At 47.1% G+C, this 27,779-nt stretch overlaps 4 protein-coding genes, 1 non-coding gene and 1 pseudogene across 6 annotated transcripts; 2 read left to right on the forward strand and 4 right to left on the reverse strand.

The window, feature by feature from the left end:
• Nucleotides 1–1,923: 1,923 nt before the first annotated feature.
• Nucleotides 1,924–3,261, reverse strand: LOC136460843 (zinc finger BED domain-containing protein RICESLEEPER 2-like). The gene has a single exon (XM_066460393.1). It carries the CDS (start codon nt 3,259–3,261, stop codon nt 1,924–1,926), a length of 1,338 nt encoding a protein of 445 aa, XP_066316490.1.
• A 319-nt stretch (nt 3,262–3,580) lies between these two features.
• Nucleotides 3,581–10,969, reverse strand: LOC136456354 (universal stress protein A-like protein). Of its 2 annotated transcripts, XM_066456188.1 has the most exons (5): nt 10,569–10,969; nt 10,361–10,473; nt 9,867–9,985; nt 6,665–6,754; nt 3,581–4,267 (listed from the first exon to the last, which is right to left on the reverse strand). In XM_066456188.1, the coding sequence occupies exons 1-5, from the start codon at nt 10,792–10,794 to the stop codon at nt 3,727–3,729; spliced, it is 1,089 nt and encodes a 362-aa protein (XP_066312285.1). In that variant the 5' UTR covers nt 10,795–10,969; the 3' UTR covers nt 3,581–3,726. The 2 variants fall into 2 exon arrangements, with proteins under 2 accessions (XP_066312285.1, XP_066312286.1); XM_066456189.1 differs by lacking the exons at nt 3,581–4,267; nt 6,665–6,754 and adding an exon at nt 8,819–9,174 and having other exon boundaries at nt 10,569–10,947.
• A 260-nt stretch (nt 10,970–11,229) lies between these two features.
• On the forward strand, nt 11,230–13,359 carry LOC136460845 (cationic amino acid transporter 1-like; annotated as a pseudogene).
• A 1,885-nt stretch (nt 13,360–15,244) lies between these two features.
• On the forward strand, nt 15,245–19,061 carry LOC136456356 (protein DEHYDRATION-INDUCED 19 homolog 3-like). Its single transcript, XM_066456191.1, has 5 exons — nt 15,245–15,705; nt 15,815–16,014; nt 17,411–17,488; nt 17,583–17,863; nt 18,586–19,061. Exons 1-5 carry the CDS (start codon nt 15,630–15,632, stop codon nt 18,692–18,694), a joined length of 744 nt encoding a protein of 247 aa, XP_066312288.1. The 5' UTR covers nt 15,245–15,629; the 3' UTR covers nt 18,695–19,061.
• A 1,414-nt stretch (nt 19,062–20,475) lies between these two features.
• LOC136456355 (callose synthase 12-like) lies at nt 20,476–27,634 on the reverse strand. The gene is made up of 3 exons (XM_066456190.1): nt 21,689–27,634; nt 20,796–20,877; nt 20,476–20,720 (listed from the first exon to the last, which is right to left on the reverse strand). The coding sequence occupies exon 1, from the start codon at nt 27,027–27,029 to the stop codon at nt 21,690–21,692; it is 5,340 nt and encodes a 1,779-aa protein (XP_066312287.1). The 5' UTR covers nt 27,030–27,634; the 3' UTR covers nt 20,476–20,720; nt 20,796–20,877; nt 21,689.
• On the reverse strand, nt 24,006–24,085 carry LOC136462080 (small nucleolar RNA J33). Its single transcript, XR_010760601.1, has one exon. It is a non-coding gene; the product is annotated as a small nucleolar RNA J33 (small nucleolar RNA).
• Nucleotides 27,635–27,779: the final 145 nt, after the last annotated feature.

Raw genomic sequence — 27,779 nt, forward strand, 5'->3', positions numbered from 1 at the left:
TTACAAAAATTTTGAGGTCAATTGGAATAAGTTGATTTATTTCATAATTCTTAATTAATTAATTAATTCATAAAAGCAAATAGTAACCTTTAATGATTTAGGTTTTGTTTGAATTTTTGATTGAGTGATGTCCTTGGGTCATTAGTTGATAATGATCCTTGGCAATTGATGTATGTGTTACGAAAAAGATTTAGTTTGTTTGACTTACAACTGTACCGCGAAGAAAAGTTGTATTCAAATTATTAATCTTTGCATCTATCATCAAGCATCATATTTCGTATTCCGCATCATGTTAAATATAGCATTGTTACTACATGTAGTGAACGAAGGTGAACACATGGTAGTTAATCAAGTTGCTAAGGAGGTTAGTCCGTCTGTTGAGGTCGGATCGAATACTTGTGAAACGTCGCAGGAACCGGACTTTTCCGTCAACGAAGGCAAGCCCCAGATGCATACAACCCTACCTTGTGTTTTACAAATTAATTTCGCTTTTGCTTTTCTATAGTGCATTAAGTGATTAGGAGTCAAGTAGAAACCTAATTGGTGCATTACCAATCTTGCTTTTCCATATCTACCTTGATTACCTGTTTTATTCGTAAATGATTAGTTATGTTTAGTCATGCTTAGTCGGGTGATTACCTGTCACCTGCGAGTTTTAAATGGATCTTTGGTTACTTATGTTATCATGAAATATGAGGATGTGAAGTAATAAATCGAGATCGGGCGGACTCGGTGTATGGGAGCCACAAGACATGGAGGTCTTGTGAGTGGGTACTTTCCGTCTGTGTCGATTAAGGTCCGTACCGTTGTTGAATTGCATGAGGTGAGACTTTGTAGTACTAACCACATACTCCGGTAAGCCTTAACTTGGCGATTCTAATACGAGAATGGCTACTCGCGCACTGGGAGTGGAGAGATGGCGGGAATAGCGTGTACCCACGTGGCCATGTGCTGGAATGGTGGAGTACTGTATTCTCGGGTGGCGTGGACCCGTTCTTATTTTAGAGAATCTGAGTGCAGGTTGGTATATGTAGGTCGGGGACCTGCATATGTCGTGTGGTCTGGAATTCCCAGCTAGATTTATAATCGGTTCGAATCGTCGTTGCTCCTCGGTTATGGAGACTCAACTCACTGTTCATCATCGTAGATTAATAACTGGAACTCGAATAAGGCTTGTGAAGGTGTTGGATATGAAGTTTCATGATCTCAACACGGATCGTGTCAGCTTTGTATATGATTTTTATGAAGTTTCCTTTATAAAGAATTTTGTTAAAGAGCTTTTACACAAAAGAACTTTGATTATTGTTAAAGCTATACCTTGAATCCCTGAGCCTGCATTCTTGAGTTATCAGTTAATATTTTGGTTAAGTCTTGTTGAGTACTTTTATACTCAGGGTTCGTTGACCCTTGTTGTAGGTGAGCCTCATGAGCAGATCTGTTTTGGATCGTGCTGCATGACTATCGTTTGTTCTGACGATGAGAAGTAAATGCGTGATCCTTGGGCAGGATGTTTATTTTGTGTGTTATGTTTATGTTAATTATGCCACTCCACTACTACTATGGTTTGTAATAATTACCAAACTTAGTTTGTAAGGTTTGAAACAACTGGTTTGTAAACTATGTTATCGTAAGACTTCCGCTGTTTTTACTCTAGTGTTGATATTTGAATAAATGTTGTTATACTGCAATGACTCTGTAATATGATCCTGCTCGGAAATCGTGGATGATTCGGGATTCCCCGAGGACACCCGACAGTCTTCTTAAGTTACTGGAAACATATGCATAGATGTCAAAGGTCGTTGGACAGTGACAGGTGCATGTGGGCCCTATAATTTAGGAGGTTCTACCACAATAATCAAGTCTTAGGCTCTTAGCTCACCTCTCAAGTCTCACACTCTCACTGTCTCAATCTCAACTCTCAACTCAAGAGCCACCAGATGCAGAAGCCACAGATGCAGATATGCTAGTAGAAGGAGCCCCAGAAGTAGATGCATCTTCATTAAGATAGAGATGCTCGAAGGAGTCTACCAGTTCTTGGTTGTCAACATCATGTTGCAGTCTTCTTTCACCTAGCTCCCAATCTTTTATGTAAGCAAGCATCTCCACATGTTCAGGCAATAGTCGACAGCGCCGCTCCTCAAGTATTCTTCCTGTCAAGCTGAAACAAGATTCTGAAGACACTATTGAAATAGGAACTGACATAATGTCTCTAGCCATGATAGAAAGCACTGGATATGTTAGCTTATGGTCACGCCACCAGAGAAGTAGATCAAATTCATCCTCATATGCAGTGACATTGTCACTGTCCAGATAAGCAGATAGCTCACAAGCAGCAGTAGAAGTAGATAAACAAGGACTAGGAGCAGAGGCAGGGGAAGGTCCAACAACACCAGATGCTCCAGGGCCTCTAAAAATTCTTCCCCATGCCTGCTTCCTCTTACCTGTGATGCTTGCAGGTTGTGCAGCCCTCCTTTGAGACCTAGCTGCACCAAACTTTTCTTCATACTTGTTAAACAACTTGAAAATTTTAGTTTTCACAATACCATAATAAGAACTATAGTCAAAACTAGTTTTTTGTTGCATTATGGTAAGAACATTAAATAAACCTCTCATTTTACCTCTAGGATCAAGAATGAATGCAAATGAATATAGCAGAGGTATGTCCTTCCAGTATTTTAGGTATTTAAGCTTCATAGGATAGACAATAGAAAACAGATTCTGATCCTTTGAACTTTCATGCAAATGAGTTATAATATCTAGCAGATGGTGCAGAATAAGTGGACAAGTTGGATAGTAAACACCAGAAAGAGTGACTGTGGAGTCATAAAAAACTTCTAGGAATTCAAATATTTCATCAGCAATATACCAGTGACTTGCAGTTAACAATGTTGAGCCATAGTTGGAATTAATGAACACAGAAAAAACATCCTTATATGGAAGCAGGTGTTTAAGCATAAGATATGTAGCATTCCATCTAACATCCATATCCAAACCAAACTTTCTAGGTCTAACACCCTTAGCAATGCAAAAGTTCTTGAACAAAGCAATCCTTTGATTAGATGAATTCAAAAAGTTAATAGCAGTTCTGAAATCCTCAGTGTAAGGTTTGAACCTTTTTAAGCCAGATTTTACTATCAGATTAATAATATGGCAAGCACAACATTGATGCATAAGATGATACTTAACCTTATTAGGATATGAAGGTGTAGGTGCAGGTTCAGAACCCAGATAACCAGCAAACATAGGTGTCAATGTTTTCATAGCCTTAGCATTGGAAGAAGCATTGTCAAGAGTAACAGAGAACACCTTGTCAAGCAAACCAAATTCTTCAATCACACAAGCAACTTTTTCTGCAATATTCTCACCAATATGTTTTACCTCAATCAAGCAGAGACCAATTACCTTTTTCTACAACTCCCAGTCAGCAGTCACATAATGAGCAACAACACTGATATAGTCTTCCTTTGCATTACCAGACCAAATGTCTGATGTCAGACCAACAGAAGAAGCACCAGACAACACACCGTTCTTAATTATATTACGTTGTTCATTAAAAAGTTTGCCAAGATCTCTAGTGGTGGTCTGTCTAGAGACCTTAACAAACCTAGGATTATGAGCTCTAACAATGTATTCTTCCCAAGCATCAGTCTCACCAATTCCTAAAGGCAGATCAAGCTTAGCAATCAAACAACATAATTCAGATCTAGCAACTTTAGGTTTATAATCCTAGTTATAAATAGAACCATCAGGATTGTATGAAAGCCTAGATTGAACCCTAGCACGTTGATCAGTTTTAATCCTACATGATTTTTGGTGCCTTTTTAAGTGACCAGTGCTAGTAGCAGATCTAGTAGACAAGGTAGATTTGCACATCTTGCAAACAGCCTTGGTGCAAATTCTAGAACCATTAATAACCTCATAGATCTCCTCAAAATCAGCCCACACAGACGATTTACGCTTACTATTGTTACCTGTACCAGCAACCGAAGGAGCAGAGCCATTGGAGTTCGCAATCGCCGTCGCCCCTTCGCCACTGTCCGCGTCCACATCGATCGGAGCAGCAGAGCCATCCCCAAGATCGATACCGAACAACGTAGCAGCGTCGGCTTGAGTGTCGTCATTGTTCTCGCCGTCTGAGGCCAGGCCAACCGATAGGAGGCCATCCTCGTCGGCCATGGCCGCCTCTCCAGCCCCATTCCTCGATGGTGCGGGTGGCCGCCTTGCTCGCTCTAAGCCACAGCTAGAAGACGATGCATCGGCTACCGACCTGCGAAACAATGGAAGAAGAAGAAATTAGAAGCATACATTGAAAGAAAAAGAAGAAATTAGAACATGGTTAGGGTTAGGGTTAGGGTTAGGGTTAGGGTTTCACCTACGCAGCCGGAGCCCGGTGTCGGAGAAGAAGACGAGAGAGAAGACGACACTCAGTCAGCAACGACAGCGGACGGCGAAGGAGGGACAAACAGAGACAACCAACTCACATAATCAACGAGATCTAGAGGGGAGATAGGGAGAGGGAGAAGGGAGAGGCGGAGAGGGAATAGGGAGGGGATCAGGTAGGAAGAGTAGAGAGCTGCTCACCGGCGGTAGGTGGATCGTCGAGGTCACCTCACCGGAGTCGGGGAGGACGGAGACTGTGATACCCGAGAGCGAGGCGAGGCGAGGAAATGAGCAAGGGTTCAGGGTGTGAGAGTCACCGCGGCCACGGCGTGCGCTTATATATGAGGAGGGGGGAGGCGTCGAGGTCACCTCGCTGGAGTCGGGGAGGACGGAGGCGAGACCGCGAGGGCAAGAGCCGAGAGCGAGGTGAGGCGAGAGAGACGAGAAATGAGCTAGGGTTCGGGGTGTGAGAGCCGTCACGGCCGCGGCGTGCGGCTTATATATGAGGAGCGGGGGGAGGCGGGGCGGCTGGGCCGAGCAGCGCACTGGGCCATGGAGAGGCCGGGAGTGGGAGGGGAGGAGGCCAGGAGGGGGAGGGCCGAAGGGGGGGTGGCTGGGCCGCTGTCGGGCCAGCTGTCTCAGGCCGGGCCGTGCCGTGCTAGCCCACGGGCCTGAGCAGCGGCCTAGGCACGGCCTGCTCCCTTGGGCCAGGCCAGCCTGGGCCCGCAAGTCATCGGGTCGTGCCGTGCTCGTGTCGGGCTAAAAAAACAGGCTTCGTGCCGTGCCGTCGTGCCTCGGGCTGCATGGCCAAGTATAAGTTACCCCAACCAAACGCTCCTCTCTCTCTCTCAATCTCTCGACGCTGTGGCCGGCACACGGCTCGCGCGCTCGTGCCCCGGCGACCCCAATGCTTTGGCCGGCACGGCTCGCGCGCTCGGACTCCGACGACCCCAATGCTGCGACCGTCGCGGCTCACGCGCTCGGGCCTCGGTGCTGCGGCTGTATTCACTGCGTCTCCTACGCATATCCAAACTAAACACATGGTAAGCAAGCAAAAGCGGGTGGGGGCTTCCTCCTCTGTGAAGTCACGTCGCGTCATCTTGGACACGCACAGCTGGTGACTTGTGCATCTGGGGGCGAGCAAGGCAATCATCCACCCGCTCTCGGCCAAACTGGCGTCGTCTCCGCGGTCCGCGCGTTTCTTTTCACCCTCCCTTTTCAGTTCCGGCGTCCGCCATTTCTACCACAAGGTCTCTCGCTTAAGTGTCACCTGTACACTGCACAAGCAGCGCAACTCTACTCCACCACCCTTCACGATCCGCCTTGGTCTCGTCGCCAGCCTCCTCCCGACTTGCCACCCTCACCGGCGCCACCACCGGAGAGATGGCGGCAACCGACGGAACACCACCAATGCCACTAGGGACGGCAATGTGGCCGGTCGGTTGCGTGCCGATGGAGCGACATTGTAGTAGCAGATGGGGGGATGAGAGAGAGCATGAGCCCACCCCGATTCTATACGGTATACGCCTTCTATCCTAGTGGGCTTCCGTCTCTCTCCTACCGCCGCTCCCCTTCTCCGGAAAAAAAATTGGGGGAGGACCATCCACGTCGCGGATTGTGCAGCCGGTAGGTGGCCATCATACTATTTTTAACATGCGGACAGGAAACCACGTACCTCATGAGCCACACGTCCCCACCATATTTCCATATGGATGGTCCGTACTGAAATTTTTTCCAGGCCGCTGGGAGACACGTTCATTTCGGGGTATTCAAAAGTTCTTTTTTCTTTTAATTTAAATTTGATAGACTTAATTAAAACATTCGTGATAAAGAAATGAATTCAAACATTCGTCTACCTGCACCTCTTTCAGAGATTTTTTTTAACCATATTTATGGTCTATATTTAGTTTAAGCCTGTGGCAAGGCATCATTTTTTTGAAAATTGCTATATTTCCGTCGACAGAAATTGTTTTTCATATCTGTTAGATTCTGAGCTGTTCATTTTGTCTGAAGATTTGGGTTGTCCTCTAGGTGGACTGATTTTTGACCAATATAAAAAGATGATAACTCAGGAAAAAAAACTGACTTTGTACCGCTAGGTTTAGAACTTTGAACTATCACATTATAAGCTTTGTAGTGTAAGATTCAACACTTTATACTCAGAACCTATAAACTTTGAAAATCACATTACAAACTATGTACTACTAGGTTCATTACTTCAAACTATCATATTATAAACTTTGCACTGCTAGATTCACCGTTATTATTTTTGTCCAGTTCTTACTCATGTGTAACATCAAAATGAGGGGCAGGTCCTGCAGCTGTTTCGTGAACGTGACGGCTGTATTCTTGTCCGTCGTGCTCTTTGCATCGCCTGCAAAATGTAAGTGTTCATCATATCTTTGTCTTGCCATTAATTTTTTTGGCACTATATTATAGCACTGATCAACACATAACATCGCAGCAGGTCGCCTTGACCTTGAGGCTACTAGAAGCATACAATAGAGCCCAGTTCGAATAACCTTGCCAACGGAAGTACTGATACCGCGATGGTCAACCTCACAAGATGCCAACACGGTCACTGTGATATGGTGCCGCGCGACTGGCTGTGGTAAGCCGGACGATTGCTACTGCTGTGTGGTGTCTACCTAGTGATGCATGGACGAGTGCAGGGCCAACTGCCCCCTTTGCAACCCCACATGTCATCCGCCGTCCTTGGAACGTCGACCATCGCATGGGACATTGAAACCTTAGGGTCCACGAATATGACGCCAGATATTCAAACCATGGGTGCCAATAATCTAAATAATGTACGGTGGACGTCATATATGATATCAAAATCAAAGAATCTCTATGCATTTGCTGTCTCTCTTTTTTCCACCTTTAATTATGGCTGTATCTATTGTCTTTGAGCTTCCACGGCATGTAATTTGGTGCAGAGTTTGGCTCAATTGCAAGTCTTAATAACCAAACAATAATGACAAATCAACATGCTGGTCCCCAACCCAGCCTGCGCCCTCCCTCCGCCTCCCCGGAGCCGCCTAGCCGGTCCCCCTCCTCCGCCGGATCCGCCCGGCCGCCCCGCTCCGCCGGATCTACCCCACGCCTCCCTCTGCCCTCGCTACGACGCTATGCCATCCGTCGCGTGGAAGCTCGCCCGGGCCGCCTCGCGTGCGGCCGCTTCCTCCCGCGCGGCCGCGGCGGCGGCCGCCGCCTCTCGCGATTCCCCTGTCGCCACAGCCGCCGCCTCTCGCGGTTCTGCTGTCGCCGCAGCCCACTCACGCGGCGGCGTTAACCATCCTCCCTGTCGGAGCAGCGCCTCCCTCCACCCGCCCCTCGAAGTTCAACGACGAGGAAGCACACCTACCCATCCAAGAAGCGTATCGCTTCTTCAGCTCCAACAGAGGGCGCCCAGTTGGACTTGGACCCCTCTTCAATTTGGACATCAGGTCAGACAAAGAAGGTATGCCCTTTGATGTAAAGGACCTTAAGTCGGAGCAAACCTTGTGGGCCTTGTACAATCGGTGGTGTAGCTACTTCAACGTGGCACGTAGCAGTGTGGACAAGGGCTACCGATTCAACATATTTAAGGAGAAAGCTGGTTTAATCTATCAACTCAAAGGTGCTGATCCAAAGAATTTGGAATTAAACCATCTCTGTGATGTTGCCATAGATGAGCTCTGTCCCCCCAAAGTTTTTTCGTCGCCGTTATTAGTGAGGATCTCCATGAACTCTGCAGAGCGGCCCTGCACTCCACGATAACCTCCAGCCGATCTGCCCTGCAAGGTAGGAATATGTTGTGCAACAGGCCTCTTCCTCTGGATGCAGGTGTGCCCAATATATGCAACTTGGAACACAATAAGGAGGTAGTTATGGGAAACAATCCTATCTGTTGCATACCCGTATTTAAGCTGTGCGTTTGTAAGCATAAGTTAAGCTGCTTCATGTGTGGTGTTAGCCTGAGCGTCTGTAAGTTAATGTTCAAGTCACCCTGAGGTGTGAGTTAATGTTAAGCTGGCACCTGTTGCTTTATACTTACCTCCTGGTGCATCCTGATTCCACACTCTTTTCATATCTGTAATGTAATGCGTATTTGTAATAAACTGCTATTGAAATCATATTAGGTGAGGCTACAATCTTGTTTTCTCACCATAATCCAAAAGCAAATCAACATGCTCCCTGCTGCAGTGGCGACCGGCCTAGTACCGGCAACAGTCAGCAGGAGATGAAGCGGCACCGTCCTCTTCTCTTTACAGCCGATTCGAGGTGCTGAATATGGCTGCCCACTGCTACTGTTAGGCAGGGCCGGTCCTGAGTTCCTGACCTTTCATGGGCCTTTTGCAGTATATAAGTGTACAAATGGTGTTTACTTTGTGATGTCAATGGAAAACGAATATATTTTGAGAGTACCCAAAGATGTGTATGAACACACAGGCCATAACAGAATACTCCGTAACTGACATCAACCATAAATGCGCACAAAGTTCATAGTAGTTCTTATTTACAACTCTGCAAGACCAGAATGTATATATGCCAGGCCGGAAGCAAGACACAGTGACAAGAGGGGAAAAACCCTCGTTTGCCAGCTTCGGCCCTCCCAGAAGCAAGCTACTTTTATTTGCCAGGCTAAGTAATACTTACATTACAAATATGTCGATAAATACCGGAACGTAATTAGGACGACCAGACCAGGGAGTTGATTTGTTCAGGAACCTTCAGCCTTGGTTCTTCACAACAAGAACTGGACGCTTAGAATGATGTACACAGTAGTTGCTGACGCTCCCAAGAAACAACCTTCAGCGACGATAAAGGATAGTGGTCAGAAAATGGATGACCAAGTGCTCAGGATTGTTCTTGATGGGTCCGATGTGGCGTGTAACAGGAAGCCAATTCATGGAACACACTATTTTCTTCAAGTTATATTGGGTCTCTATGGAGGAATCGTTACTCAAAGCAGAACTTGATAGAAATGGTTTGTGTTAACTGCCGCCCAGTATAATGCTCGAGTGACTGTGACTTAAACAAAGAACAATTTTGGAATGTGGAGAAAAGAACTTACCACTGTCAGTATGTAGTAGTGAAATTGAAGAAATGTCCTAACCAAGATACCTGTCTCATTGGCTCATTAAGCCAGAGCTAGGATATGGGCTAAAAAAGGCTTCCTGATCAGTAAGCCAGAACTGGAATGTGTCTCAGCCTTCTTCAGAAATGAACTTTGCAAAGTACTATATTTGATTAACTAGCAATGCGAGTATATCGTTCCATTCATCTATGCAACTTGCGCTCTTCTCGCCCGCGCAATGACTTTGCAAGTTCCTTTCCCGTTTCAGTCAAATGCAGAATATTGTTGTTTAACTATCAATAGAACTTGAGAATATCTGATTATATTCACAAAAGTAAACTCACACAAAAATACGACTACCAATTACTTTGCGCTGTCGACTTGGAAAATAAACACATATAACAACGAAATTCAAGATATATACCTTTGTATTGGCCCACGACTGTGGCTTCCAAGAACTAGCAGATCAACATTTTTCTTCTCAGCTGCTTCACAGATCACCTCTTTTGCATCTCCTACCTCAACAATTGTCTCTACAGCAACCTGCAATGCAATTCAAACAGGGGTAGAGTTGTAATGGCAATGGTAATGCTAGCTACAACTACCTGCAATTCAAACAGGGGTAGGACGGTAATGGCAGATTGTTGCAAGGAAATGACAATACTGAATATGTACAGAACAAACACTACTGCAGTCTGGAGTAAGGTAAACAAAATCCGCTCAATGCCTCAATCCATACCAGTCTTTCTCTCTCTTTGTTAAACGTTGCAACCTGAATCTCTCATGGCTCTAGCTAAGAAACAACTAAGTCTAGCTGTGACCTACTCCGTAGAAGTTCAAAAAAAAAAAACTACAGCTAGACTAAGAAATCAGCCGAGTAAAAACACTTGGCGAAAAGGAAACCGGATCTGCACATACCCCATGCTCAGCGCAGATGGCCCTGGCCTTGTCGAGGAGCGCCTGCGTGAGCTGCCTCTGCTGCTCCTGCATCGACTTCATGAGCTCCGGCGCTACCGGAGGAACGGTGCCCACTAACAAATCAAATAATCAATCGAATCATCCCATTCAACCGATATCGGGATGGAGAGAGCAAAGAAAAAAAAATGAGACATCAGGCAATACGTACGAGGTGCGCCAAAGGACGCGGCGGAGACATATCCAAGGGGGAAGGGCGGCTGCACGGTGAGCACCAGTAGCGGCGGCGCCAGCGTGGGCGCCAGGTTCCGCAGCACCCACTCCAGCGCGTGGCGGCTGCACTCGCTCTCGTCCACCGCCACCATCACCTTCTGCAGCCTCTGCTGGTGGTGGCCACCCTGCTGCTCCTGCCCCTCATGCGGCGCTGGCGCAGCCATCGTCGTCCGGTCGTCCACTCCCGCCGCTGCTAGTAGTGCTTTAGCTGTAGTTGGTGCAAGCTCAAGATCTACAACGACTGCCAGAACGCTCGTCCGATCTGGCCTCTCTCTGCTCTCAGGTCGCCTTTTATGGATAGTTGGATGGATACTGCCCGAATGCTCGATTGATGGATAATCAAACACTCACGATCGGTGGCGTGGCTTCTGGAACTTGGCAGATGCACATGCCAAGTTGGCGAAGTCAGCCACGTGTCTACGAGGCGAGCGGAGAGCAATACGGCGGTTGTTGGCTTGTTGCTCGGAGCGAGCCGGCTCTGTTCGCTGCAGCAAATTTTCGTTCCTGATAAAATCTTCATCGGTTTCCAGATGCTTTTATTTCACTAGAGTATCGTAAATATTTTTTTAGTGTGCAGAAATTCTTCGTTTATTTGTTCGATGCGTGATACATTATTCAAGTAATAATACTATTAATATTTTTTTTTTCAAATAACTACTTTTGTTTCTTTTTTCATATTTCCAACTTACAGCCGGTTCACTGCAGCTACAGAGTTTTAACTATTCATCCGTCCTAAAATTAATGCACATCTCGTGCTTTCAGAAGTCAAACTCTTTTGAATTTAACTAAGTACATATAAAAAATATGAATATTTATGACATCAAAATAGATATAATTGATTAATCACGTCATATATTTTTATACTTAACCTATTTAGAGATTCAAATGTTTGTATTGTTTCCTATAAATTTAACTAAACTTAAAATTTATTGGCTCCTCGATGTTTTAGATCAGCACTTATTCTAGAACAAATGGAGTACTTTGCATAGGTTGAAAAATTGATGTAGCTGTAGCAACGGCGGAGGCCACTAGACCCTTAGCGTACTTTGTCTTATTTCTTTAGGTCTAAAAGTTTAGTTGGGTACTAAATTTTAGACCACTTTAACATATTTGTGTGGTCAAATAGTCTTTTATGAGATTGATTACATTTTAGAGAGCACTTTAGACCACTTATTAAAGCTTAAGAGCATGCAGTGGCGGATACAACCCCCGGGATATTTAACTTTTTACCATCATAACGGATGGTCACTCCTCGTATAGCAGGTTTAGAATTGGCGCTACGATTTTAGCAGCTGAGAGAGAAAAACGATACATTTTTACCACAATTGCTGGCGTGGCACGCCACCTCAGCTGGCCAGCGTGGCAGGCGAAGGGAAAATGACCGCCCCTGCCCCTGCCCTCTCTATCCCTCCCCACGCGCGGCCCGGCCCACTCAAGCTCGCCCTTCCGCTCCTCCTTTCTTCTTCCTCCCGCTCTGCTCGTCGACGCCGCCACCCAACGCCGCCGCACACCCCGCCGCGCCCAACGCCGCCCCCACCGCGAGCGGGGCATCTTCGCGGCCTCGGCCGTGCTCTTCTTCGCCTACATCGGCTTCAACGCCGTGAGCACCACGGCGGAGGAGACGAGGAACCCCGCCAGGGACATCCCCGTGGGGCTCGTCGGCGCCATGACGCTCACCACCGCCGTCTACTGCCTCCTGGCGCTGGTGCTCTACCTCATGCAGCCCTACAACGAGATCGACGCCGACGCGCCCTTCAGCGTCGCCTTCACCGCCGTCGACATGGACTGGCCCAAGTACATCGTGGCGTTCGGCACGCTCAAGGGCATGACCACCGTGCTCCTCGTCGGCGCCGTTGGGCAGGCCAGGTACCTGACCCACATCGCGCGGACGCACATGGCGCCGCCGTGCCTCGCGCAGGTGCACCTGAGGTTCGCACCCCAGTCTACACCACCGTCGTCATGATGGTCGCCACCGCCGTCATCGCACTCTTCACTAACCTCGGCATCCTCTCCAACCTGCTCTCCATCTCCACGCTCTTCATCTTCATGCTCGTCCGCCGCTACTACGTCGCCGGTGAGACTGCGGCTTCGGACCGGAACAGGCTGGTGCCCTGCCTCGCCGTCATCGTCGCCTCGTCCACCGCCACCGCCGCGTACTGGGGGATGACGAGCTCCGGCGACGGCGGGTGGGTGGCGTACGTGGTCACGGTCGTCGCGTGGCTCGCCGCCACGGCGTACCTGCAGTGGGGCGTGCCCAAGGCGCGTGTGCCCAAGATGTGGGGGTGCCGCTCGTGCCGTGGCTGCCGTCCGCGTCCATCTTCATCAACATCTTCCTGCTGGGATCCATCGACGGTGCGTCCTTCATGCGGTTCTTGATCTGGACGGCGGCGCTGCTCGCCTACTACTTCTTCGTCGGGATGCACGCCTCCTACGACACGTCCAAGGTGCTCGGGGAGGACATGGCTCGCGGTGTGGGGCGGCGTTGGGCGCGGCGGGGTGTGCGGTGGCGTTGGGTGGTGGCGTCGGCGAGCAGAGCGGGAGGAAGAAGAAAGGAGGAGCGGAAGGGCGAACTGGAGTGGGCCGGGCCGCGCGTGGGGAGGGATAGAGAGGGCAGAGGCAGGGGCGGTCATTTTCCCTTCGCCTGCCACGCTGGCCAGCTGAGGTGGCTTGCCACGCCAGCAATTGTGGTAAAAATGAATCATTTTCTCTCTCAGCTGCTAAAATCGTAGCGCCAATTCTAAACCTGCTATCCGAGGAGTGGTCATCCGTTATGATGGTAAAAAGTTAAATATCCCCCCTCCTCGGTGGGCTGCAAATACAAGGAGCCCAGCAGCGCAGCGGCCCAACACGAAGCTCAACTAGAAGCCCTCTTCTGTTATTTTAGACCTCCCCCTTCCCCCTTGGCCCAATTCTAGATCCGACCCTGAGAGCATGGATAAACTTTAAATCGTGAGACCTGAACTTAGCTTGGATGTTGTTTTTTCCTTCTTTTTTCTAGTGTCCATAATCTATCACCGCTATTTAGCCATTATTCGAACTGAACTATTACTCTAACAAATAACAACATTAAAAGATATTATTATCCTCTCAAAATCCACCTCTTGACGGCGAGGGGCCAGCTAACGTAGCATTCTAACTACCAAACTCTTCACACTACAAATGGCAACAAGGAATTCTCCGTTGGGGAATGGCTCTTCATCCCAGTCCCCGTAGGGATGAAAAGTTCTTGTTCGCGCACGGGGAATAATACTCACGGGAATTTCCGTCCCCATGGATACATCTAGGAAGTTGCAATTCAAATGTAACACAAAAGTAAAATGATATTTTTTTAGCGTAAGTGTATAACCGGTGAATTGCAATGTACACATAGTCTATGAGCAATATACACCGCACAATAATTAAATCATGAATTCCTAGTGATATATAGGTGTGTTTACGAAAAACTAGTGGGGGATGCATGCATCGAGATCTAGGACATGGAAGAAAGAATCATCTCTGTCCCCCGAGCCCGTCGAGGTGTTTTTTTTTCTATTTAAGGGTTTGTTCGGTGTCTCTCTGGCTTCAACTTCGTCGACAGCTCCGGCACCGTTGGAGGAGACGCACTAAACAATCACGCGAGGAGAAGCGCCTCTACACATTTGAAGAAGTCGAAACCCTATTTTGCGTACACTGAGCCACGATTTGTAGCTCTATCCTCCAGCTCTGACTTTGGTAGAGGAGCCTGCGGAGGTGGAACCATGCTAAACACTTCCTAAATTCTCCTGAGAGCTTGGATACGCTCGTATCCATCTTAATTTATACGTGTTGGAGTGGATTGAGTTAAAAATTAAATTAAGTTTCATCCTGATTCACTCTAAGGTCTTGTTTGGATGCATGTGTATTCACTTCAATTCACATGTGTTGATGTGGAATGGAATAAAACTTAGTTCAATTTCACTCAATCTAATTCAACATATATGGATTGAGATGAATACATGCGCATCCAAACAAGTCATAACATGTATATATATAGGTCATGTTCGCTTCTCTTATAATCCGTACTTTTTAGCTTATTTTTTCAACTAAAACATTTTTTTTCTTCGACAATAAATTAGCTGGAACAGTATTTCAATTTTTTTTTCAGCGAAACGAACTGGGCATAGAACGAACACATATACATCGAGACGAAAAATCTCTGCAAGAAATAAGCGATGGGGCCATCGACATCCCAACCCCAATCCGCACGCACACACGCACCCGCTCCCGCGTCGCAGACCCTCCTATCCGGCTATTCGCCCCCCACGCGGTTTCCAGCGGACGCCGCCGCGGTTCTTTCTTATCCCTGCCAAAAAAACAACGGCCCACGGGCGCACGGCGCCGGGCCGCCGGCCCCTATCATCCAAACACGCCCGCCCCCGCGTCCAGCTTCGGCTCGGCTGCCGCGTCCGCCGCCACGCGGGGCCAGGTCACCCCGTGCGCCCCACCCGTCATATGCTCTCCAGCGGCAAGTGGGTAGCAACTAGCGACCGGCGGAGAGTGGGAGGTCGTTGTCGTTGGTGCCACGGGCACGCGCTGAGTCGGACGTCGACCAGTACGTCGAAAAGGAACACGGCACACACGGCGCCCCCATTTCTCACCCGCTTCCTCCCCCTCTGCCTCTCTCTCTCTCTCTCCTCCCGATAAGAAGCTTCGTCGCCGTCTCCTCTTTCTCCGTCCTAGCAAAATCCTCCCCGTATCGAGAGCCAAAGAAACAACAAAGGCAGGAGGCCGGCGAACTACGCGAGGAAAATTTTTTCTTTCCCGGGAGGAGGAAGTCTTGAGTCGGGACACGCCCGGGTCAAAATCGTCTCCGGTTGTTGGTGCCGCTGCTGCTGCTGCTGTCGGAGGCGAGCAGGAAGGGGAGAACGAGGCAACGAGCTTGGACAGCTCAAGAAGAGGGGACGGGGAGGCGGCAGCCTGTGAAAAGGTACCTGACACGTGAAGGAGCCCGAGCGAGGGTAGGGAGGAACCAAATCGAGACATGGACTCGGAGCACTGGATCTCGCGCCTGGCCGCCGCCAAGCGCTACTACGCGGCGCAGCTCGGCCACGTCGACGGTGAGGATATATCCCGCCTTTTCCTGCTTCTCCCTTCACTTGGTAACGTCACGCGAGGCGATCCATCCTGGTACTGATTTGCGGGTTCTTGTTGGTGGGTTGGTTGCAGATGTGCCCGGGATGGGAACTGAGGAGGTGGAGATGGAGATGGAGGACGACGGCGACATGGAGATGGAAATGGAGATGGCGCTGGAGCTCGGCGACGCGACGTGGACGGAGGTCGCCTGCCCCTACTGCTACGAGGACCATGACGTCGCGTCCCTCTGCGTCCACCTCGAGGAGGACCACCCCTACGAGCCCCACGCCGCGGTGAGTTAGTCGTTAGCTCGCTTCTTCCTGCAGGACTCTTACTATAGATAGTGGATTGTGAGCCTGAGACGTGATGCTCTTGCTTCTTCCTCCGGTTGGAGCAGGAGGAAACGTTGTAGCTTACTGCTTGAGGCGTTGACCTGATGAATCAGCTCATGAGCTCTCGTTTTTTTTTTTGTGGTATAGTAACCTTGTCAGAGGATTTTGACTATCCAGTGTGCTGTCTCGTTGGCAGATGCAATTTTAGGAGAGCCAAGGTTCAGTCAATAACTGAACTGAAGCTTATGGCTTCGTAGCTTCATGCAAAGAAGAGCACTTTGGACTGGAAATTGTGGCTTAGTGACAAATAGGATGTTCAAGTAGGGCTTGAGAGGAAAGAATGTAGCTTAGTCCGAGTTTAAGTTTAGGCCTGGTTTAGTTCCCAAAAATTTTCACCCCAAACTATCACATCGAATCTTGCGGCACATGCATGGAGTATTAAATATAGACGAAAAAAAACTAGTTGCACAGTTTGGTTGGAAATCGCGAGATGAATGTTTTAAGACTAATTAGTCCATGATTAGCCACAAGTGCTACAGTAACTAACATGCGCTAATGATGGATTAATTAGGCTTAATAAATTCGTCTCGCAGTTTCCAGGCGAGCTATGTAATTAGTTTTTTTTATTAGTATCCGAAAACCCCTTCCGACATCCCCGAAACATCCGATGTGACATCCAAAAATTTTCATTTCGCGAACTAAACACAGCCTTATTCGTGCGCTTCAGACTATTGGTTTAATGACAACACAATTCCTCTCAGCTCAGCCAAGACCTGTGGCTGTGGCAGGCTGTCCTCGTCACCATCCTCTGGCTCCTTTGGAATGCGCAAAATGGCGCAAATTTTTTTTTTGTGACAAGTGTCCCTCACCCTTATATAATCAGTGTGTGATGACTTTGTCATCTGGAGCAAACGATTCTCTCCTGAGTCTCTTTGATTTGTGTTGTTGGCGTATTTACCTTCAAACTTTGTTGTTACATGAGTGCTTGGGAAAGTTTTGGATGATTTGCATTATTTGACGGTAGATAAAAAGGTGTCAAGAGATGCTAGAAAACTTATGGGAGAAGTTTCTATGTTTAAATGTGTGACCCGATTCCATTAGTTTGAGAGGCGATAGTTGGGATAATGGATTCAATTAATACATTTTGCTTGTTATGTAATAATCTTAAAAAAGTCACCTTCTTGTAGCAAGGATAGTGCCACCTTAGTTTAAGTCATCCTAGGTGGTCCAGAATAGCCCTTCTTTATCAGATCACCTCTATGACAATTCATTCAAAATGAGCATCTCATACTGCTTTTGTTTATGCTATACTGTTAGACTGCTACGTTCTCATTTTCATTTTTTCCTCTCATTTCAGCCCTGCCCCATTTGCTCCCAAAGGATTACAAGAGATATGCTTAACCATATCACCATGCAACATGGTTATTTGTTCAAGGTTCACCTCTCTACCTTCCTACCTCTCTCTGCAATAACATTCTAAATAAAATTTGGAAGGCTTCTGACACCCTATTTTTATTTTCTACTTACAGAATGGTCACAGGTCTCGCAGATTTATTATTCCTGAGAGAGATGCGATTTCTTTATTGAGCCGAGATCTACGTGGTACTCATTTACAGGCTCTTCTTGGGGGTGTTCATGGCCACAGATCAAATAACGCAGTGACCACAAACATTTCCAGTGATCCTCTTCTTTCATCGTTTGGCCTGAACTTCCCAACATCAGATGCACCAGAACCATCAAAATCAGCATCTTCTATTCCAGATGGTGCCTCAATACGTAAGGAGACACCAGTTCAGCCTTGGGAATCAAGGTATATATTACTCCTGATATAAGTTTGCTAGATTCTTTATGGACTATTTTTACAATTGTTTTCCATAAATTTGAAGCTATTTTATTAATTGCTTGCATGTCTGCTGAAAACAATCTCATTATGGACCTATTGCATCTTCTGTTCTCCTTTCTACTATCCAATTACATTGGTTTCTTGATATATGCTGTTACCTGAGGTTTGGAATTGCACTATGATAGTTCACACTTCCACAACCAACAAACTCTTATCTTTCAATGGAAATAATCTTTAGCCTTAAATTGAATTAATTGAGCAGGCGGTTCTTGATATTTCCAGCACCTCTGCATTAAAACTAAGTTACAAGAAGGGTACACTGACAGATAATTCGCTTTACTGTTAAAGGATTCACATTCACAGGGGCAAAGCTACAGCTTGTCATCGGGGTCCATCGACCCCGACGGATTTGACAATTTCAATGAAAAATTAGTGCATATAGTACTAAAAGTTCCTAATGAGTAATATGACCCCACCTATTTATAGACATGACCCGATAATCATGCCACTGGACATTCAAGGCATTTGAGACAAAGGATTTCACTTCGTAGATGTTTATGTTTTTTTTTTTTACTTCTCATTTATGTATGCTGTCAAACAATGTGCTCTAGTGCTTACAAGTTTCAAGGGCACACTTCCTTATGTATGAGATACAGGAACTTCAACTTCTGTTTCCTTTTCGATGGCAGTATCGATTCATCTCTCACAAGTGAGGAAAGGGAGCAAAAGCGGAAACAAGCGACCGACAGAGCAACCTTTGTGCAAGGCCTAGTGCTGTCTACACTATTCGGAGATTGATTGCTCAAACAGACCTAGGTTCTTGCACTTGCTAGATCGGCACTTACTCCTGCCTGGTCCACATAGTCAGATAGTGCTCCACCCGGTTTGGTGCATCTAACTCTGATGGCAGGGAAATTGGCCTCAGGAAACTTAGCCGCGTTCATCTTTGTTTCAGCGAAGTGCGCGGTTGATTCTATCATGAACAGCTTAATTTGAGCTAGCTGTTGTTGTACCTTTGTTTTTATCAATTTATCAGCCACCGCCAACAATTTTTATCTGTAGCTCACTGGTACATTGTGTTTGTACTGACATACATAATAGCTGTAACATCTACTTACACAATGCAAGAAAGGCACTTGTTCGAGAGCAGTTGCCAAAGTGCAAATCCTTCTTGTTGTAGACCACTTCGGTATTCTCAGCTATGCTGTGCATAATGAATGGAGACACGAAAGATGCGGTTGGACCGGGGTTTGTGTGGACGACAAGCTGCTGCGGAAGTTCACGTGGACTGACCCGGTCGGCGAGCATTGACCGGAGATCAAGAAGGCAGCATAGAAGTAGACGTGTAGAACAAAGACTTGAAAATGCAGCTTTCGGGGAAGGCAGAACCACGCTCGTCCGGGTGAAGCCGTGAAGGTGAACTGTTTCCAGCGTCAATCAGTGAAGTCGCGACTGGTGATCGCAACGCCTTTCCCTCAGTGCCCTAAAAAAGGTCGCTATAGAATTTATGCTGATTAAATTTTCTCAAGTTTGTTTATAAACATTTATACCTCTAAATAAATTTATCATGAAAAACATATTGAACGATTTTCATCTAATTATATTAATTATATATCATAAATACTAATATTTTGGTCAGATTTTAAAATATTCGACTTCCCGAGAAGTAAGAATGATATTCTTTATGGGACTAGAGTAGGTGTGTCGTAACCTTATTTTGATTTAATTGTATTTGGTACAAGGACGCTCTCAGGTGAAAGGGTGGGACTAACTGATGTATACGGGCAGAAGAAAACTACGGTTTTGATAACCGAAATATCTTTGGCCTATGGCCTCGTTGGTTTCGCTGAAAAAATAAGTCGAAACACTGTTCCGGCTGATGCATATTGAGGGTGGACACAAAACCCAGTATCCGAAATCCAAATCAAAATTACCTGAACCCAACCCTGAAATGCCCAATTACATGAAATATTCGAGATTGTCAATTATCATGTAATTGGGACCTATTGATCCATGATATAATTGTTCATGTATTTTGTTCTAAAATACCACTAAAAGCTTTTTTTTATTGCTTAAACTTCAAGTTATAGTTCTATCTCATCTGAATTTTTTGCAGTTTTACTAAAGTCAGGTAGTAAAAGAATGCCCGAACCCAAACACAAAATTTCAGATACTAGCTTTCTCAACAAAATTCAGACGTCAAATTTGGAAATGCGAATCGAACCCTAATTTTTCCAGTAACCCTGAAAAACTACGGTGTCCATCCATAAATCAAACACGGCCTCATCGACTCGGTACCTTTCCATGTCTATTTGTGACCCTAAAACAAGTCTGATACGGCCAACGACATTTTCCTTTGTATAAAAGCAGGAGACGAAGACGAAGACGAGGCACATCATGTCAATCTCGTGCGTAACATGCACAAGACAGGTTAGATTCAGGCCAGCAGCGCTCACATATGGATCAGGCAAGATAACATTTCCGGCAGTAGCTTAGGTGTACAGAATTAGTCCTCCCCACAACGCTGAGACATGTGCAGGTAAGCAGAAATAGCATTCCTTTCACGGCAAAAGAGCAGGGAAGAAACCACGGCATAAATAGCACTCATGATGAAGTTTTGTACAGCCTTAACTAGAAATCTAAAGGCTACCAAAAATCTGGAGTAATGAATACGGAACCGAATCATCATCTCATTAGACTGACTATCATCTCTACCATGAAAATTCGAGTGTACATCAAGTTAAGAAGAATCGGTGATAAATAGATTGCCTGTACAGGGAAGAGCTAGCGTCCATCTACTCTACGCCATAAAGCTTGTATAAACCTGCAGAGCAACCTTGATGTTAGCTATCCATTTGAACACTACATGAATTTAATTGACAACACACAGTGAACGTACCTTAAGCCACGGAGACAACCAAGTCCTCCGGAATAACGAAGCAGCTCACTTTGAGAATCGGTCAGTTGGAATGTGTATTTAGCTGCAAGAACATAAAGCAAGTGCAAACTCTCTTAATCTGCAGTTCAGTGTGCAAGATCATCCTATTTTCAACATGACATACAAACAGTAGCACATGCAAACATAACTCTACAAAACTGAGACAGACATCAGTGATTCTCAAGGACTATAAGCGGAGGAAAAGCGGCATCTTATATTATAACAAATCAAAAGTTTCCACACCATGACTGCATTCTAGCCTCCAAAGAAATTTGCAGAATCTTCAAAAGCATAAGATTTAATGCAAAAGCTAGCATTCCAGAGAAACAAGGTTGAACGATGGAATAAATAAGGAAAACAATGCATATTCTCAATCAGATACAAAGTGGTCCCAAATTGTTACTGAAATATCAAACAAACACAAATCTAATCAGAGGCTAGAGGATTTCATCAGAAACCAGGTGAGAACATTTCAATCCACTAAAAGATGATAACAGGCTTTGTACAGTGTACTTTTTGTGCCTCCTTTGTTTTTGTAAGTAATGACTTTGCTGTGGAGATCTCCCTCACAGTTCTTTCATTAAAAATGATAATCAGCAAATACAGAAGTACTGAGATTGCCATAGCCAATACATGGGAACAGGGTTTGAAACAATCATAGAAGAATAGGATTCTCAGTCTTTGATTTCAATAAAAGTGGAGACTAATCTTTTTCTAGAAATGTTGGTTTCCAGTCATATAAATCAGCCCCAACAAATATGCAGAGTCATACCTAGTGCTCCTAAATGCATTGTTTATAGACACTGTTGTCAATACCAAAGAGAAAATATAAGTTTAATGCATCCATAACATACCTCAAAACGCATGTGCCTTTTTGCCAGTAATGATTTGGGAAATGTGAAGTCCCCTGCTGAAAGCTTCATTGAACAGGATCCTTGTTTGCATTTCTTGAAGCCCAGGCAACCATGATAATACAGCCACAGGTGCCATAACAATTACTCCAAACAATATGTCATACAAACGTGCCACAGTAACCACAGTTTTCCAGACCATCTCAGATCTCCTCAGATATGGCTTGAATACCAGAGCAATAGATACGATTCCCCAGCCAGTTGGCAGAAAAGCCAAAAGACTAGTAAAAGTATCAACAAACTGAAACTTTGTGAATTCTAACAGCACAACAATAGCTGCCACTGTGCCCCCAACAATGATTGCCTGGACAAGACGATACCGTATGTGCTTCTTTGCCGAATATCTGTCTCGAAAGTAAGCCACTGTCACAAGAGCCACAAAAGCTAGGAGGATGCATGCCCATGAAAGAAGGTAGACAAGGATGCTTCTACTCTGACCAGCAATGTGAAGCCGATAAACAATTGCATACTGAAAGAAGAAAAATCGAAGGTCTAATAAGATTTCCAAGATGCAGCCCCATAGACCCGTCGTCCGGAGATGATCAGTTTCATCCTCCCACCACGTCTCCCAGCTTTGATCTGACTGAACTGAGATCCCACCCTGGAACCAGATCCAGTTTAGAAAGTCCTCAAAGTCATTAAAATTCTTCAGCCAGTCAAAACCAGAGGGATTAAAAATGAAGGGAGCAAGAATCCATGACGACACAAGAAACCAACTTGAAAGTGTCAGCAGAATATACACCAGTGTATTCCCAGATGCACTGCCATAAGATGCATAAAGAGTTAATATCACACCAAGTTCTATAGCTTTGATGAAATGGCTGTGAGCATAGAGCCTATAGTTTTCAGCAAACTTCTTATGCTCTACAACAAAGCCTCTGCCAGTGGCCCGATACTTCGCTCCTCCGTGAAGGATCGTCCTCCCATAATAGTGTGTCTTTGTTCCCATGGAGAATGTGTAGAAAACAGATGCAAACTGTAGCTGCATTTTCATGAAATCCCACACAGCAGTGAGGAACCCGTGCTCAAGTGAGTTTTCAATAATCATGGGCAAAGCTGTGAACAGGCCTAGCTGTATGACAAACTGCTGATTGAGGACAGCTCCCAGGGCTGCATTATTAGAAGAGGAAGTGTTCTTGCTGATATAGTCCTCAAGCCCACTGAGTGCAAGGTAAAAGCGCCCCCATACAAATGCATAGACAGTTAGCACAACCATCATTGTATTGAAATAGAATCCAACAGTTGTATAGAAGAAAGAGAGCATCCGGAAGAAATCCAATCGGTGGCCCAACCTGTAAACATCTCGGCTCAAAGTTTGTTCACCATTGCCACTAGCAACCTTGGCTTCAAACATAGAGACCTGGTTGAGCCCCACATCTCTACCTTTACCAACCTGGATATATTCATGGTGTGTAACATTACCGCCACGGAGGGTACAGTTGAAACCAGCAAATATATCCTCACTAATGTTGATTGTCTTTGATGCTTTACTGATACCACCTCGGCCCAAAAACCAAAGACGATCAAAAACATCTGGGTGGCCATAATGCATTCTGACTTTAAGTGGATCAGCCAGAACACGCTGCCCCAGAGTGACAAAACTTGTCTCCTGGGCAGACATGAACCAAGCAAGAGAAGAAACTGAGCCCGTGAAGACATGTTCCCGAACCCCAAGAATTTTAGGCTTGCGAATTCCATAATAACTATTGAACTCTTCTAGCAGGTTTCTCATCTTTAGAGCTTCTTCAAAGTAGTTGTCTTGGTTCATATCAATCGTTTGAAGTGCATCGCCCCTTGTGAAGATGAGTGCATGATTCTGATTTTCTGGCTTTCCTTCGCCAATCTTCTTGAACTCTCCAGGCAACTTAACCCGATAGATTTCAACCTCCCTCTGCAGTTGCTGATCATACTTCACGAGAACAGAGAAGAACTCTTTTTCGTTGCCATTGACCTGCCTTTCATCAACATAGGCAACACGTAATGCTTCATAATTTTTCATTAGCTCCAGTATTTCAAAAGCATTGGGGTCATTCTTAGCTTTCTGCTCTCCATATAGCTGGCATGCAACTACATATGTGTATTTCATGAGGACAGTCCCATACTCGCTTCCTTTAAACAAGGAGCTCACACTACTGCTTGCTCTGCTCAATGCACGAGAGGAAGATGCCCTGCTGTAATACCCTGACCCACCAGCAACCCCATCATGCCTTGAGGATCCAATTCTTGAGGAACCCATAGTAGCTAACTCCCTTGTCCCAGTCTTTAAGTCATGTTCAGAGGCAGAATCCAGAAAAGTCAGCATTTTGAGAGCTTCATAATTGTACATCATTCCCCTCACCGTACGTGATAACGTCTGTCCCCTGTATGAGACCCAGTGCCGAAGATCCCTTAGCCTTTCCTTCTCACTGTACAGCTCGTTAATATCAGACATCCCCTCACGTTTCATTCGCTCTACAAAGTACTCCCACTCATCTGGGTAAATCTGTTTTAGATAGTATAATATTGAGATGCCATCTTCATTCTCTTTATAGAGTTGGTCCTTGCTGTACAACACATCCTCCTTATAATAAGGCGTCAAGACACTGAAAGCCATCATCTTCTCAACCTGGGTTGCCCTTGGTATGTTCATAAACAATGAATTGCTGAAAAAGGCAATCCTCCGACGAGCTTCAAGGTTCTGTGGGACATTGATCATAGAGTCCCTGGAGGTCAGGATGGTGTGCATGCGCCTCACTTGCTTATAGAAGGTAGCATTCTCCTCTTCAGGAAGCACAACTGCATCCACAAAGAGAAGCCTGGTGGGCCTTGATTGTGCAAGACCTTCATTTCTCAATTGTTCCATGCTCCTCTTCTCAGCCTGGAAATCACGAACGACAACATCATAGAGAGTCTGCAAGGCATTAACTATCTTGGTAACATCTTTGGTGGGCTTGAGGAGGCCCAATAGAGCAACAAGCCTTGTATGGATATTATGCAGCTCAGTCATCTTATAGCCCACAGTGAACTTCTCCATCTTCATGGATCCATCAAAATCACTGAACAATTGTGTAACAATGTCATGCTCCTCAGTCCCCTCCTTGATGATCTCAAGAAGCAAGTGCTTTGCACTATCATAGACCTCAATCACAGCACAACGACGATAATCGTTCTTGCATATCTTCCTCCATAGCCTGCGATCAGGTCCTCTAACCTCTTTTGCCTGACCGAGTGCAAGGGACAGCTCATTACAGAGCAAGAAACAAGGCCAACGGATTACACGCACATTCCACAGCTCAGGCGGCAGCTCAAGAAGCTCAACCTCACGATCACTAACAATGTCTTCCTCCCGGAACTTGCTTAATATCTCATTCCAAACGAGTGCAAACCGCCGTGCCTCCACCTGATTTGACTCGATCTTCCGAAAGGATCGGCTGAAACCGTACCTTAGCTGCAATCGCTGCCAGAAATTGCGAAGACGGCTGGGCAAGAAGCTCTCATCCACCTGCTGCTCCTCTGGCATGATGTTGAATGACATGGCACTTGCAAAGAACTGGAACCGAAGTCGCAGCTGTTTCATGTCCCTGATCTCCCCCAAATGTGCAAAAAGCCCCACAAATGCACCCGTCAGAGAAGAAAAGATAGCATACCAAATCTGGATATCCATGAGGTAGATCAACACCACTGGTAACCAGAGCACAAACACCGCAAAACGATTGCTTTGGCCAAAGAACTCATGCCAAGTATACTGGATTCCACTCAGCTTGTATATCTCTTTTGTGGGTTTTACAAGTGGCCTGACTTGGAGAAAATAGCTGAAGGCAAACTTCACGGCAAGCAAAAGCACCCAGAAGATGGAGTACTTGACATTGTCAAAGGTGCCCTCACGTAGTCCTCGGCCAACAAAGCTGCGGCTCTGGAACCACCAGGTGAGGGCATAACAGATCTTCCAATTTGTCTTCTCCAAAGCGTTTCGCACCCAGGGCACAATGAAGAGCACGATAGCAAGGACCTCAGGGATAACAAACGCTGCAGCTGCATAGAGGAAGCTCATGATCCGTGAATCAGCTGCTGACGACCACTGCCCATTGCTTGACCTCTGGTTCCAGATCCTCTTGTATAGGACAGCAAACGCAAGGACCCATGCGGCTGCAACAATGGCCTTGAGCACCATGCGCACAGCAAGCGTGCGACCATCCCTGAATGCGCGGGGGAACTGCGTGCCGATGTCCAGAAGGGACTGGAGGAACCGGAGCGCAGCCCAGGTGATGAAAATGGAGAGCACGCGCGCCTGTGTGTCCTTGGACTTTGAGCCCCGGGATGAGCGCAGATCATCCCACGGCCACTTCGCGCCCTCCCACGCCACGATCGCGGCAGCTTGCAGGTAGAGAATCAGCATCACCCACAGCCTGTCGAAGCTCCGGTAAATGTTCCAGAACGAGCGGACCTCGACGAAGCCCGTCTTGCGTACGCGGCTGCGGTCCGGCGGTGTGCGGAAGAACTGGCGCGACTGCTCCATGGGCCAGCCGAGGCGGTCGAACACGTCATGGCGCCAGAAGTACTCGTTCATGTCATCGTAGTTCCTCCAGGCGGCGTGCGGCACCTTGCCGTCGCGGCTGGACTCGGCCTCGGCGCGGATGACGTCGTAGATGGGCGTGACGACGCGCGTGAGGAAGGCGTTCTCGCCGTGCACGGCGGGGTTGACGGGGCGGCCCGTGGCGGTGTCGATGAAGCCCTCGAGGATGCGGTGCAGCTCGCCGGCCATGTGGTGGTAGATGTAGCAGAGGCACTCGGGCATGAAGCGGAGGTTGGCGGCCTCGCCCCAGACGAGCAGGTGCAGGCCCGTGTAGAGCAGATCGGCGCGCGGGTCGCCGTCGGGGATGTAGACGGAGGGGCGGCGGCCGAGGAAGCCGCACCAGGAGGTGTAGTTGCGGAGCAGCTTCTTCCGGATTTGGCGCGCGATGCGGGGCTCGAGCGTGTCGGAGAAGTCGGCGGAGGAGAGGCGCATCTGCGCGTTGGCGAGAAGGAGCACGAGGTGCTCCCGCTGGTTCCTGACGTTGTCGCGCTGGAAGCCGAAGAAGGCGCCGAGCCAGTCCATGAGGTCCTGGTCGGCGCGCCACTGCGAGAAGGGCGGCGGGCGGAGGCCGCCCACCGTCCGGAGCGCCGCCGCGGCCGCCCGCACCTCGGGGAACCGCAGCGACGGGTGCTCGGCGAGGAGGTCGTGGATGGGCAGGATGTTGTAGGGCTCACCGCCCGCGGCCGCCGGCGGGGCGGCCGCGCGCCGCTGGGTGCCGCGCGGCGTGGTCATGCTGGCATTGGGTGGGGTGTTAGGGCTGGGCTAGATCTGGGGAGCGGGCGGCTAGAGAAGTGGAAGGGGTGGAGGCGTGGAGCTGGATGGATTCTGGAAGGAAGGGAGACGGCCGGACGGGTCGGGGTGGGGGTTTGAAAATTGAAACGCGTGGCGACCGGCGTGGGGAAGGGGATGGACGATGGAGTGCCCAGTGCCGGGCCCGGGCGGGACAGTGGGCGAAGCGGCGGAGGAATTGAGAAGGGCAGGCGGGCTGGCCGCCTAGCCTAGGGGTGGGCGGCGTGGGGTTGACTCCCTACGCGAGGGCGACGCGAACCAGGGCGAGCTCGCGTGATTAGCCGGAATCTATGAAGCTAACGGTGAAATGAAACGGCGGATGGTCTACCTCTTGTTTCGTGTCTCGGTTTTGGAATGGTTTGAGCGTTTATTTTTGGTAATAAAATTAATGACGAAGGATATTGCCATTTCCATACTCAAGTTTGTTCGTTTTACCTTTTTTGCGAACTAGTTTCATGCAAGTAGAAATGTTGAATGAATGAATGATGAGATTGTTTCTGCCAAAAAGGAAAAAAAAGGCATGAATAACCTTCTTTATCACTACTCTATATAGCTGTATATTGACCTTTGACGTGTAAAAATCGGTATATTAAGGAGAAGTCTTGCTCCCGTCATCAAATAAGTTTGTTCAGGGCAGGACCAATTGAAGGCTAATACTCGGTAGTAGTATCACCTAAAAAAGATGCCACGTTC

The sequence above is a fragment of the Miscanthus floridulus genome, chromosome 6 (genome assembly GCF_019320115.1).
Source record: "Miscanthus floridulus cultivar M001 chromosome 6, ASM1932011v1, whole genome shotgun sequence".
In the NCBI taxonomy this organism is placed as follows: domain Eukaryota; kingdom Viridiplantae; phylum Streptophyta; class Magnoliopsida; order Poales; family Poaceae; genus Miscanthus; species Miscanthus floridulus.